The 15,349-nt window shown below is 37.1% G+C and overlaps 1 protein-coding gene across 1 annotated transcript; it reads right to left on the bottom strand.

The window, feature by feature from the left end:
• Positions 1–898: 898 nt before the first annotated feature.
• Positions 899–1,753, bottom strand: LOC131688703 (brachyurin-like). The gene has a single exon (XM_058973151.1). It carries the CDS (start codon positions 1,732–1,734, stop codon positions 934–936), a length of 801 nt encoding a protein of 266 aa, XP_058829134.1. The 5' UTR covers positions 1,735–1,753; the 3' UTR covers positions 899–933.
• Between the last annotated feature and the right edge of the window lie 13,596 nt (positions 1,754–15,349).

The following is a 15,349-nucleotide window of genomic DNA, read 5'->3' as shown; positions in this document are numbered from 1 at the left end:
TTATGATTAGTGCTGATGTCGATAATAAAACAGAGAATTTTTCACGATCTAAATATAGTGTCATTTGAACACAAGTCTCCTGCTTTGCTTAGCTTAGCTTAGTTGACCGCCCGTGAGTTTCCCGTGATTGATCGAAGCCTGTTGAAATTGTATATTGAACTAATTGTATGATACTTGGGAGTAGTACATCATACTCAACGTGCAATAAAAACAAACTAAGATTATAGTATGATCAATAACGTAGATGGTTACACGCCTATGCAGGTCAATTTTGGGATAAGAAGGAATGTTAGTTCGACTCTAAATAAGTTCAAGAGAGTTGTCTAAAGCAAAGCGCAACAAATAAAAGAGTATCTTAGACAAATATAACTTGGTAGGCTGATATAAGGTGTGAATGGCTAAATAAGTATTGAATTGAGAACACATCGAGATATCCACTTACATATCAAGGATTACTAACCAAAAACCGGCCGGTGATGGTGCTGCAGGCGCAGAATAAGTCAGTGACTGCGCGAGCTGATCGAAGTTTGGAGAGAACGAGAAAAATAAAACAGTAGAACCAAAAAAACGTAAATTATCTGCTCGTGTCCCCTTGCAAAAGTATAAATAAAAGAGAAGAGGAGTTAGGGTGACTTTCGTTAAGCGAAGAAGTTGCGGAAAACGAGTTTGGATGGGCAAATCACTGTCGTCAACAGGGTCGGTCCGCATTTGCACGCTCGTTTTGGAAATGGATGTTTCGTGTGTCTTTGTTGATACTCTTTATGGAGAGCAGGAGTATTCCGGCGAACAAAGCGTAAACCACTAAATTTGATGATACAAATTTGGCAAAACTATAATTGATTACTATTATGATGTCGAAGAATAGTCGGTTGGGAGTTTGTTTGATCGACGACAGCAATCTTTATTTATATTTCTAAACGAACTTCGATCTTATCACATTTCAATTATAACATCGCTATTGGCTTGAATCCAACCTAAATAGTAACTGACCCGTGCGCAAACAATGGGAATTTCATCCAAACAGTGTGAAGCGGGTCCAAAGGAAAACACTCCTATTTGGACCGTGTTGGGTCCGACCTGCACCGTAACTGGTCCACCGGAGTCTCCTACGCAGGCAGATCGGCCATTCGCTCCAGACATACACACATTCTGATCTTCAATCAACATTCCCATGATGAATCGCTCCTTGCACCATTCATTGCTGTAGATAGGATTGGTTATGTAATTGAGCACAGCGGACAATCCCGTCGAAGGATCCTGGTACTGTCCCCATCCAGCGATAGTTCCGGTGTAATCTGTGAAATCTCCATCCGTCCATCGCGGGAGATGTACTGGTTGAACGTAATCGGAAAATGGAACATCCGAAGATAGTCTCAGTGTGGCGATATCGTTTCTCATTGAAATCATGAAATATTCTTCGTGGATGTTATAATCGTCCGGAGTGAAATCTATCCGTATCCTGTGATCCTCCACATTTTCATCTAGATTGTGAGCTCCTATTAGGACATAACCTCCCTCCGATCGGTCCAAACAATGTGCCGCAGTAAGAACATAACGATGAGATATTAGTGATCCTCCGCAATGCATTGTTTGTTCGCCGAACGTGAGAAGCAGTGACACTTGGTGTGGAAACTGACCGGGTGTTGCTTCGATGCCGTTCATTATCCTCCGGTTTGGGAAGGACCGTCCACTGGATGCGGCAATGAATAGAACAAATATTAATGCAGGATTCATAGCTGCTGCTTTGCTGGAGTTTAACTGACCACTGTTCGTAGATATCGCTGGTATTGCTCAATCGATAAGTTTATATGAATAGGTTGATAAGATAGACTTAATCTTAATTCGGTAGTCCCCAATGAAGAAGTGTCTTTCTAATCTAAGAAAGGCTCTGATATTACTTCAAAAGTGAGAAAATTTCTAATCTCACTAGGAGTACCTACTCCAAGCTTGACCTATGTCTAACTGCCGGGCATGATTGTAGTCTTTATGAAAATTTTCGAGATTCTAATCAAAGTGCCTCGTTCAGATTTTTATAGACACTACGTTTTATAGATGATAGAAATTTTAGCACCAGCATGTCAGAATATTTTCAGTCTGCATAATTGTTATTATTTATTTTTAAATCGGTATATCTAACACATGACACGTCTCACAATAATGTCACTAAGGAAATACTTTACTAATTATCTGGGTTTTCGCGTATACGTCCCTAATGTCCGTGGAGCGCCTCCATTGTGTAAAATTATCACATTTTCTTGACCCGTTTCTTTGACCCGTTTCGAAGTATGGAAGATGAAGTACTTCCTCACTCCTACCTAATGCCACATCAGTGCACAAATTAGCTTCAAATGAAAGGAGTAAAGTTCTTTTAGATTTATTGAATTTCATTCGGATTGGAGAAACTCTTCCACGTAACTTTTTGAGTTGAACAAGTTCGGTATTCCACTAAGGGAAGTACGCATAACTCAAAGTGAATGAGCCTCTTGGTATGCTGCTACTATGAGTGTGATTATTTTACCCACGACATCATCCAAGTCACTTGGCGATTTAATCGTTGGAAAATACCCATGTAACCTAGTCGCCAAGTCCCAAGTCGGAGAGGTCCCAGTTCATAGATTTGGGATTACGATATGTGACTATATCTAGCGAGACGTTTAAGTGGTCAAATACGATATACTAATTTGTTTATTTGTAATCATCAGATAATGACGGATCAAGCCCGTTGGGTGCTAACTCATGCGAACTACCGTCAGAGCAGAGAGTTGCATCTAACACCTCTTCTCTGCCAGCTCGTGCAAATGTTGGACGATTTCCTACATTAAGTAAATACAGATAGATTAGTATTTCTTAAATATCCCATCAATTCAGTGCATCTCAAATTGATATCTGAACAGTAAACCAAGTAGACCCAAACTGGACCTTCTACACATTTAGAAAACGAAACCACGTAGCGATGTATTTTTCTGTTTTATAATCAGATTTAACATGATATGTAAAAATCATCACTCCATTTATGTGCATCTTTCATGATGTAAAGTTACAAGATTGTTTTAGTGGTGTAGTGGACCACAGCCTTCAGGAACCCTTTATTAAATATTCCCATATAAATACACTCAGTTTCTTGGCGAATTTTTTTTTTTATTTTCTAACGTGGTATCCTTGAAGCTCGATGCATATCATTTACCTTAACCCCCTATTTAGACGATATATAAGCTTCCGTCAACGGCAAAGAATGTCAACGTCACGTAACCGTTCCGTCAACAATAAGTTAAATTCATTTTTCGTGTTATGTTCCTTAAAACGTTCCGTGCCGTTGACGTTGTGTGCGAATGTCTCCGTTTAACTGCATGTAACTAATTTTGACGTTCCGTTGACGTACTATACCGATAACGGAAGACTGGCGTATCGTGTAAATCGTACTTAATACAGCAATCGGATGAAATCAAATCATGGAACAGGACAATATATTTTCTATTTCTACCTGAGTCAGGTCCACAAACAAGCCAAGTGAACGACAACTAACAAAATTTCGATCTAGTGTGCATTGTCTCGAGTACAAAGAAGACATTTTATTTATTCTTGCCATCATGAGTAAAGTTGACGGAACAGCCAACGACACGACCTGAAACTTAGTGAAATTTTTGGAAGAAAAAGTGTTCGAGTCATTTCCTGCCAGTTACCGACACATTTAGTGACCCCTCGATTTGAACAAAAAGAATAGTTCTCCAGCAACACTTTCTTGTTTTGATTTTCTGTTGCTATGTAGCAACAGAAGTGTAGTGTTGTTTTTCAGTCACTTCTATTCGGATATACGATCATTAGGGAATTGAGAACGATATAAACTTACGAAGATCAGCTTTTTGGTACTTGATGAGACGATCAACTGGCTCCACTTTACCTGAACGCGGAAGTGATTTTAGTAATTTTTTGCTGATGAATCTGCTTAGAAGCTTTGTCACAAAAAATAGAAAGCCTGGGATTCAATGACAAATTCCCATCGATTCGGCTTTCTTTCTCCATAACAGCTTCATTGCAACAGTAGCCGCCTCTACAACAAAAAAGTTCAAATATGGAGAAGCACATTTAAATCAAAGTTTGAGACGACAAAGTAAGTTTTTTCCTATATACATCGAGTTCACATTTATCAATTTTGTTTTATTTTTTAATCAGCTGATTCCGCACTCGGATCACTAGCGATGATCAGCGAAGCTCGGTACAAAAAAGTTGTGATGCTTTCAGAAAAAACCGAGATGGTGTAAAAGTTGCAGTATAAGTAAAATCTAGCAGAGCGCTAGAAAAAAAGCACTTTGGAAAGCGCGCCAGGCTCGACTGGATACCACTCATTAAGCAACGATTGAGAAGGTCTTGTGCAGCAGTAAGTACGAATATTCACTTCAACGGGAATAGCTCATCAAGACAACAGGTGAGAGAAATGACGTCGTTCAAAATTCGTTTCAGTAAATTAACGGGTTTTTTTCCATTTGCGGGATGTATTTGGTAGATGGGACGATTTGCTTAACAGTACAAGGAAAATTCTACTACCGAGACGTTACTAAAGCCGAAGAAATAAGTGTCTGCTCTATGTCACGATTTTAATATGCATTAAAATTACCAGTACAAATTCCTACCAAAACCGCTATTTTATTGAAATATCCGAATAGCACACTGCAAAATTCTCATTTTGTACACATAGTTCAAATTGGTACATTTGTAACCAAGTAACTCCATTTGATAGTCATCGTCAAAGTTCTATTGTGATGATGTCATGCACTATGCACATGCTCTCTTTCTGACGCTGGTTTTGCTACCAGAAGCACATCGTTTATACCCTGATCCATTCAATCAAAGTGTAAGAGATGAAACAGCATATCGATTGACGGTATTCACGTGACAAAATAGTCCAGATAAACTTGCCGGTGATGATCGAATCTGATATGATAACACGCTGTTTGTTATACTTGTGGGAAACGGTTACGGAGAAACTCGTATTAGTTTTGCTGTCACTGAGAGTCTTCTGCACGCTCGTATAATATAACTCAGCGAATAAAAACCATAGTTAATCAGAGACTGGCTAGTGAAAATCAGAATACTCGTCAAAACAATTTTTCATCCTGATATTACTTATTATATGACTAGTTCTACTTTTAACGAAATTGAGTAGGTGTTAACTCAAAATTGAGTAACCTGCTCAATCCGGTTAAAGTGGAACAACCCGTAAAATGAATAACGGGAAATGAATGAAAAAATCGTATTGACATTTTTGTCCAATATCCCGAACAATGATCAAACATTGGTCTGGATTATTCTGATTTTCACTACTCAGTCTCTGAGTAACTACGGTTTTTATTCACTGAGTTATATTACACGAGCGTGAGTAGTAGGTCAATCATTTTGCAAGAGCTGGTAAATGAATTTTAAGCAACAAAACGTCGCGTATACCGGATTCTTCTCCAGAGTAACGTTGACATTATGTCGAACTACTGTAACATGCACACGGGTCTCTTCTTGACCGAAGGCCACTCCGGAAGTAGCTGTGAGAGTACCAAAATCATCTCGAATATTGCATAAATATAATGCTGGAAAAGGCTAAACTAGGGAGTAAGTCGACTTCTTCCGAGATCATCGATCCGTTTCTCGCAGAAGCGAAAAAACAACCGATAGTCTGGCGGAATATGCTTCATCAACTAAAGTAATATCAACACAAACGGAGTTGGTGTGGTTGGTTTCTTAAAATCGAGTACAAATTTGAATGATCGCTACGACCTTCATAGTTTTTACGATTTTGGGCGATAATACCAGTTCACGATGTTGGAGACGGCGACCTGCTGTTCAGGATTATCTACAAGTTAAATGTTGATGGTATCCATATTACTGAAAATAGTAGAAACATTAGCGCACTAATTGCAGAAAATTTCCGGGAAGATACTAGTGAATCTTAACGACTACCCATTTTGGAAAATCTACGGTTGGTTTTATTGTCAAATTTTGTTTTCTGCGTAACCATGGGTTGTTAGGGGTTTGTTGAAAAAATAACATATTATTCAGTGTTGCTTGTTTCATACATTTTGTAACGAAATGTCATATTAGACAGTACCAGTTACCTGAGTTACTGAGGGGTAGTCTGATTTTCGATACAGTTTTGGAATGCCAGTGTCTAGTCGTGTCGTTGGTTAGATTGTTTTTACTTCGATTATAGACGTTTTAGCCTTCGGGTAATTTGCCTCCACATTCAGGAAAGAATTTTTTTCAGTTCAATTTTTTTAAATTTTCGATGCTTTTATTTTTGAATTTTAATTGTTTTATTTTTTTATTTTTGGAATTTAATAGGTTTTAATTGGGATTTTTCGATCATTTAATTTGCAATTTTTATATTTCCAATTTTTTTTATAAATGTTCCTTTTTGAAAATTTCTGGAACAAGGTGCGCAGAACTAAATATGCGTCCGGTCAAATTTCCGCGTCCTCTTTAGTTCATTGAGAAAGTGGATTTTCTCCCAAATTCTGCGGTGAGTGTGGAAAGAGTTTTTAGTCAAACATTTGAAAATTGAAAAATAAAAGTTATTCATGCATAATGATAGTAGATTGTAAAAAAGCTCGAAAAGCCCTTAATGGCGAAAAAAAATGGGGCTTTTATTGCTTGCGGATTTTTTGCGGATTTTTAGGTCAGCCGGGGATATCACATTTGCGGATTTCCCAAAATAAATAATGGCAATGCTGTGAACAACCTCTGGTTGTTAGTGAGTTGCCTGAGGCAACGGACTGTTATTATATTATTTCCTCAGGATAGAAGAAAATTTAATGGCATATTCGTTTTTGACAGTGCACTACACCGGTGTAGTCGGTGCTACACTCATTCAAACTTGGGTGTAATCAGTGTATCTCTTTCTTTGCACTACACCGGTGTAGCACCAAGAAAAAACGAAAACGCCATAAGAGAAGTTCTAATACAGTAAGTTCCGCTCTTATTCAATACATTCTTTATTTCAGCTGCTGTCTGTATAATCCACAGCAATGCCACGAAATTCTCAAAAAAGGATAGACGGAAAGTAGATTTACTTCGGTATAACAAACCGTTACTCGCCAAGATTTGATGTATACATTCAACGAAAAGAAATTTTCCTTTAGCATTTGAAGCTAAAGCAATACAAATATTGAACAAATTCAGAGTATGGCTGCTTTCCATTCACATTATAGTCACGATTGTATTGACCACGGTGCAGAATAATTTGCACAGTAATATTACGCGATTTTCACCACTGATCATCTACAGCGTCAGCGATAATGTTCTAGAAATAAGATCGAAGTCGTGTTGTGCGACTGGAGCGTGAAATGTCCCAAAACGGCTACTTCAAGCATACAAATAGTAGAGGCAGTCAATATGTTATACATTTCATTTTAAGAAGTCTAAATTACTAAATAAGGTAGAAGCCCTTTAAGACACTATCTTCTCGATCCGGTATCTTATTGGAATAAAGTTCAATTGGGCTACAGTAATGGCAGATCTATCTAGAGTTATGTTATCAATTCACTATCGTTGCCATTGGCGCTCTTTCACAAAAATCAAATATGCACCAAAAAACTTGAAATTGAGCGAATCCGTATTCAGTTATGGCTCGTAATGACTAATTTCAATAAACAATCTGGATGAAGTATTTAAACTGTATGAGCAATGTGATGCAATATTAAAATATACCAAATTTATTTTTATATACCGTATGTTAGTTCTTAAGGATACATTCATTCAAATTTCCAATAGTAAAGCTAATAAATATTTTTAAGATACTTCGACTATTAACAAATATGTTTGCAATTATAAAAGCAATAAAAAATCTAATTCATAACTCTATAAGTGATTATAAACAATCATGTGGCAGTTGTCATCATATAGCATAAAGGTTAGTAGTGTTTTGAATAAGACTCCTACTGTTGACTACTCGTGAGTCCAAGCGTAATGCCTTTCGAGACTGGTAGACCGGCTCAGGAATCATCGGGAATTGGATGCACGTGTCAAATAATAGTTCCTTTGCTAAAATTCGTACCCAATCCAAATATTCGTATCCAAGGTGAACGTCACTCAGGATTTGATAATGTTGGAGGCTTTATTAACATTGAAAAGTATAGAACACTAGCTGAACCTCATGCAGCACTATCAACACAGTGTTTTGCCGGCACGTAGTCCTTCGTTCCATGGTACCGATCTTGCACAGGTGAGGCTTGACTAGTTTCGTTGGGCTACAAAATACGTGCTCATCTTCACAACCACCATCAACTATACCACAAAACAAATGACATTTAAATATTAATAACTAAGTATAGGTCATATTCGTCTATTTTCTCTTGATTGGCAATAAGTTTAATGAGAGCCATGCAGCAGGGGCTGACTGCCTGATGAATCTGTTATAATGTTATAATAACTAACTTACAAAAACAACTTCATATTTCTCTTCAAATCCGTTGAGGCGAAAACCGATGTTATAGTGTCTGGAAGATGCTCTGAGGTGTTGTTTCGACCGTGTGACGCCATAGAACGAATCTTTTTAAATACATCCATTACTTTGCTAGAAAAGAAAATCACAGGGAGTTTCTTGGCAGAATCAAATATCTGCCGATTACGTCGAATAAATTTATAAAAAAAAACTGCGAAATGTTTTGTTTATGAAACCCTGCGTAACCAGGGGTTGCAAGGGTAACAAAACGGTTGTTAGAGAAAAATAACAAAATATACATAAGTGATGCTAGTCTCACACATTTTGCAACAAAATATCAAATTTGACAGTACCAGTTACCTGAGTCACTGAGGGGTACTCAGATTTGTGATGCAGTTTCGGAATGCAAGTGTCTAGTCGTGTCGTTGGAATAGCTCTGCTCCGACCCAATACAGCAGTCGTTGACTTTAAATTTTGTTCAATAAGACCTAGTTTTTGTAAAGTGAAACACCTTTTGAAGGTGAAAAGGAAGGTGACATTATGCTTAATAAAGTCGCCTATTTTCAGCATCAACATCTCCACAATGCAGTATTGGATAACATTCAACACGTTAAGCCGAACATCTCGTTTTACAGAACAACTTAAAGCACGGGGTTGAAAGATTCGTGTGTTTATAGAAAGTGACTATATAGAGGTACGGCTATGTCACCTGTCACCTCTCCTGATCTAACTTCAGAATTCATGTCACAATATCGAATTTCAGAACGTATGTCGCAATCAACTGTAAGCAACATTGGTGAGGAGGTCAATACTATGACGACGAATTTACGCTGGTTACCCGTAAGTGTAAGAAGCAAGGTATCTGATCGCGAGCATTAAGCAACTTTAACGATGCTGATCTTGACGTGCAAGACAGGAAAGAATTACATGACCCCCATGACACGGTAGGCTTGTAGACAAATGTTTCCCCGTCGCGAGAGAAGGTCTCCGCGCAATTAAAAGTCTCCATGGTTGTTTCATATTCATATATAATCCGTTTACCCAAATTTTGTACTGTTTTGATGGAAGGATATGAATCACTTATCCTAGGAGAAAGTTTTCATTAATTTCTATTGCACTACTTGCCTCGACAAAAAAAATTAATCGCAGCTCGAATTTCAATCTTTCTCAACTTTTTAGTTCGCGTCCCTTATCATCTATTTTTTATAACGTGGTTCATCATCAGTGCTATCGTTGAAAATGCAACTAATGTTTTTTAATCTTATTTTATCGCAAATAACTAAATTGTCTTCATTTTCTTATATTCAGAATTGCACACGGCAAAATAGCCGTATGTAAATTCAAGTGTTCTTTGGTTTGATGGCGTTGTCAGGGAACACCTATCCGCCAGGTGATACCAATCGAACTGACTTTTCTTTCGATCGAGCAAACTAATTTCTTTGTTTCTTTAGTGATTATTTGTGCGTGCGGAATACGCATTGTCATGTCTGAGTGGAATGATGACTGTTGAACTAACGACGTTAAACCATGTATGCGGGTTGGTGACAATTCACCAGAAGAAGAAAAAAAAACCAGTTACCAATTGGGGGCAGTCATAACAGCACGAAGAATAATAATGTTTTATTATCATATTCATGTGTTTGCTATTAGTTCATTAAATCATCTATCAATAATATTAATTGGTCTCATTGTGTTGAGCACTTTCATATACTTTGGAGTAGTACATGCACTGTATATTATTAATTGTGATGTTAATCCTTCTTTGGGAACTTGACAATTAATGTTGAAGGCGACAAAACTAGGACTTCTTTATTTCTTGCATCTGCTGCATTTCCTGGGCACATTGTTGTTTTAATTTAACCCTCCGTCACTCGTTGAATTTAGTGGAACACCTTCAGATACTCTAGCGAAATCTTCTTTCAGCATCAGGGGCTGCTCATTCGAGGAGCCATTCGTGCGAGTGTCGGAGGGTTAAGTTCGTTTCTTTTCGTTCTTATAGTCTCCAATCTTTTTCTAGTAATTAGCTTAAAAACACCGCACATGTCATTGGTTGTATGTTTGACTTACAAAGTTAGTCGTTTCAGGTATTTCGGTGATATATTATACTATACCTGCTAAAATGCGCTTATTAGAATAACAACGCACGCGATAATATAAGACCTTGTCGCGATCGACACCTTGTCCAAACGTTCGCTGAGAAAGAAACCAATACATGGTTATCATTTCATTTATTTTCAAAATACCAAAATTTATATATGATAATACTTGTGCTATGAAACCTTTAATTACATAAGTATTGGTATATCCATTTCCACAAATATTTCGAAACAGTCAAGGTAATCGCTTTGCGTTAAATTGGATTGTTCTTGAAATGTTGTGTTTCTCCAGAATAAAGGAACAGGGAATAATAAAATCGTTCACATACTATTTGATTCAATTAAACATAAGCAACACTCCCTGCTGTCGACTGCCCGGAGGTGAACTTGCTTCTTTACAAATCGAGCATTTTCTAAAAAAATTAAGCAAGCGATAAATTTATCGTAAATTCTCGGCAGCCAGCTGCCCCGAGCAATAAACACACGATTACACTTTTAAGAGTTGCATAAATCGTATCACTTATCAAGGTGAATCCAGCTTTGTGTAACTCTTTACCCCATCCTACTAACAAAAACTCCTTCCCGTGGCAAACGTGAAGATGCAGTGGTATACACGGTCCCCATAATAACGTTTGTTACACTAACATTCCTTTACTTCCCCAATAACTGTTAGGACCTGACCGGCGCCGTTATTGACATTTCAAAGTATAGATTTGTCGAAACGTACACATTGAGGATGGAAAGCTACTCCCAGGCCCCTTTCGTTGATTCTCTGTGCAATTTCGCTTGTTCTGGTCAATCACGGAGTAGCAACTACGAATTGCACGGTCATCATGCTCATGCTCAAAAAATCAGGTAGTGAGAGCTTTCTATTTTTTTTGCATTGGGAGTAGTAATAATGGTGCAAATTAAAATCCTTTGCTCAATCACTATCTATTGTGAGTCCAACGGTATTCGAAATATGTTGCCACTGGGAGATACCTTTTAAAAAAAGTCAATAGCGAAAAATTCACGTTGAGATAGCGTTATCAAGAGCTACATTTTCTGCTCTAGTTCTCAGAGCGCCTTGAAAATTTGAATAAACGCTATTAAGGATATGTTCTTCAACCATTTTTTTCGATTTTTTAACCCAGCACAACATATATAGCCACTTGAAGGAAATTCAGTTTTTCCATAAATAATGCAACGAATGAAGAACTTAAATATTTTATTCGCAAAGTAAAGTCGATTCTCCACCTATTATTGAGGGATTTTTTTCGCTTTGCCTTTAATTTCGTTTGGCTTTCAAAATTTCTCGCAATGATGTTAACCCATGCTAATTTGATTGATATAATATCCGAAGAGGAAGGTCTAAGAGTTATAAGAAATGTCTTATCGCACTGTTTGGTGGATTAAAAGCATTTTAATGTAATATATGAGTTTATTGTCGTTATTGTTAGCCTTATACGGCAAATATTTGTATGCGTGCGTATGTATGTATATGTATGTAACCAACAAATGCATATCGGTTACTCCGATATGACCGAACCGATTTTCTCAACCTTAATCGCGATTGAAAGGTTCAGAATTCCCATAGGTTGCCATTAAATTTCATTTCATTCCCACTTCCGGTTCTGTTACATATTGAAGAGTGCGGTCACGCGTGAAATTCCCATATAAATCGTATAAAAATTTCATAAAATACACTCAAAATTGTTTGTATTTCTAGTTTTAACTGACTGATGCTCAATTAAACCCACATTGACCATTTTGGATACCTTCGGCGGAACCGGAAGCGTCGGGAAAGTGGCTAAGTTCCTGAATTTAATTCACATCTGCTTATCACAAATGTCTCACTCGATTTTCTAAAATTTAGTGTCCAATGAAAGCTACAACATCCTTATTAACTACTATTAAATTCCATTGGAATGGGAGTTCTGGTTCCTGTGTGACGGGTTGAAATAGGCGGTCCAATGCGAAATTGCTATATCAACCGGTCTAATTATTATATCTAAATGATGTAAAACTAATTAAGATGAGTTCTAAATTGATTGAAATTGTTCTTCCAGGCGACAAATGGCAAATCAAAGTCTCTCTGACCACATTGAGAACCGTTGAGTATTCCGGAAGAACCGAGGAAATAGGCATGTTCCGAAATTAGATTCATACCTGTTTCTCATATATTGCTGACTCGATTCTCACAATCTTAATCAGTCATTACCGAAGAACCGATCCCTAGTAATAACAGTGGTTTTATGGTACTCTTGAAGCCACTGTTCAAACTTAAATTGCACTTGTAGTGTGTTATAAAACCTAAATTGTTACTTGGGGTGTGATTTGATTGTGGAATACGCCCGAAATCCGGGGTTTGTGGAATTGTCGATAGTATACATTATATGCAAAGAATGTTTGATTGGCAATCAGTGATCTAGACCTGCGAATTGATGTAATTTAGTGACCATTCCAATAGATTTTTAGCCTCTGAGGTATTACGATTGTAGCGGTTAATATGGGAAATTTCAGTGTTTCCTTACTAACTCCGGAACCAAAAGTCAGAACCGAATGAAATTCAATAGCAGTCAATAGGATTACTTTATATTTCATTTGAAATCAAGTTTGTAAAAATCGATCAAAAATTCGATGGGAAATAGGTGTAATATTAGTTTAGGAATTTGATTCATACCTTGCCATCTCTACTACTTATGTGGAGACCCTTGAGTAATTTTCAATGTAATTGATTGCAACAGGCGATTCAACTATGAAATCATCGCATATTTGCGTAAAGCACGATCTCCAAAACGATTTAATTCGCTTTTTCACAAATCTACGTACTGTATCGAAAGTCGCAAATCATCGTTGTGAAAAATTCTATCAAATCATTCATCGTAAAAAGAACAGCTTATTCGTTGAAGGCGGAACATTACCAATTAGTACCAATATTCTAAATCTCAACTAACTTAGGATAAGGGCATAAAGCCAACTGTTAAAATGCGCTTTGGCGGAAAATCCTGAACAAATACAACTCATAGTAATCAACGAAAGAGATAGTTTGTCTTTGTTTTGTTCACTATCAACAGCTGTGATTGGCGAGTAATCGTTCGGAACTTTAAACGGTTGGCTGCTTCGTCCTAATCCAAAGTAAGTCGAGAAGTAAACTTTTCAACAAATTCGTTAATTGGGAAAAGAAAACCGAAGAAACGCTTCCATAAAAATACTTTTCTTTCATAATCTGTAGATCAAAATTCATTGGGGAAACTATCTTGTCTTCAAACAATTGGTTATTCATTTGATGGGTGCGCCTGGTACTTTTATGGCCAAAACAAGCAAGCGCCTACTATATAAAATACTTTATTAGGTAAATTAAATTTTTGTGTTTATGTGTTTAGTGTCTATATGACGGCAAAGATAGTATTAGTTATGGAATTTGCGTTTCGACTCAGAATCATCAGAATTCATCAGAATCCGACACTAACTTAGTGACAGGACTAAGCTAGCGCCGGATTCACGCAAACTCCAAAAACGAAATCACGATTTGTGCTTCTGAGAAAACCTGGTGCTAGCCTCGTTTGTCACTAAGTTAGTACCGGATTCTCATGAGACGAAGTCGAAACGCAAATTCCATAATTAATTTAGTTATAGGTTTTGTACCCTTCACGTGCAAATGTGGTTTTAAATTTTTTTCTCTTAGTGAAGAAAGAATATGTAGTCATTTTTCTTCATTGAGCAGAAATATAGCATATAGATAATATGGCAGCAGTGGCGGCGCGAGGTGTTTTGCCGCTCGGGGCCAAAAATTAAATTTGCCGCCCCTTTTATAATGAATTTTCAAAATGTTTCCCCCCATAAAAGTATTAGAAAATGTCTTCATGAAAATGAACTTTATCACATTTTATTGTCAATATTTTTCATGGCGGTAGTGCTGCGCATAAATTTGCTCGCGAAAGGTGGCGCTATGACTCCGCTCACATGTTAGCGTCGCGCAATTGGTAGATCCTTTATAAAATATAAGATATTAGTTATAATTACCATAAATATAAAATCAAAGTATGAAATGTGAAAGATTCAAATGAAATCAAATTAAGTGGAAGATTAAATAATTTTAATATTATATAAAGATGAAAAAATCGCGAAGTTATTAAAAAGTTCCTATTGCATACATCACAATTATTTAAAAAAAATGTGTTTTCAAAACTTACATATTTAAAAACACTGATCATGGAATGGGACAAATCATTTTAAAATATAATTCTTGTAAATTACTGACTATCCACCATGTCTTTTTTTTAAATTCTCTAGCTAAACGATCAGAGAAACTTTATATACCTTTAACCCCATTAAACCCATTTCTATCTAAAACTATAAGTTTTGGTTTAGGCAAGACTAGCTTATAAAATTAATTGTTGAGATTATTAAATTAATGGTTGAGATTATTAAATTTCATTTGAGCACTAGCACTAGAGGAACCCGGGGCTATTAAGACAGTGGGGGTAATTCGGACCCCCTCGATTTCTCAGAAAATAGCAAGACTTTCTACCTATCATTATCTTAGTGACCTAGTGACCGAACAATCCGGATAATCCGAATCATAATTGATTGTATTTTAGATTTCCAGGATTTTCGATCTTGGGCCGCCAGTTCCATGGACACCCACCGCACGCGCATCTTCCTCAATTGTGCACAGCCCACAGTCGACAACCTTTTTCAGGTCATAACTTTAACTGGTTTCTCTTTCGTCATTCTGCACTACAAGCCCAGTTCACTGTAGTCTGCCAAGTATACAACCACGCTGATAGCCTTCTAAATGTCAGCATGGTTGTATACTTGGTACCGTTGGGGGTTCATGCGTCTG

This window comes from Topomyia yanbarensis, chromosome 3 (assembly GCF_030247195.1).
Source record: "Topomyia yanbarensis strain Yona2022 chromosome 3, ASM3024719v1, whole genome shotgun sequence".
Lineage (NCBI taxonomy): Eukaryota > Metazoa > Arthropoda > Insecta > Diptera > Culicidae > Topomyia > Topomyia yanbarensis.
Note: the sequence above shows the minus strand (reverse complement) of the source record. Positions and strands in the feature narration are given on the sequence as shown.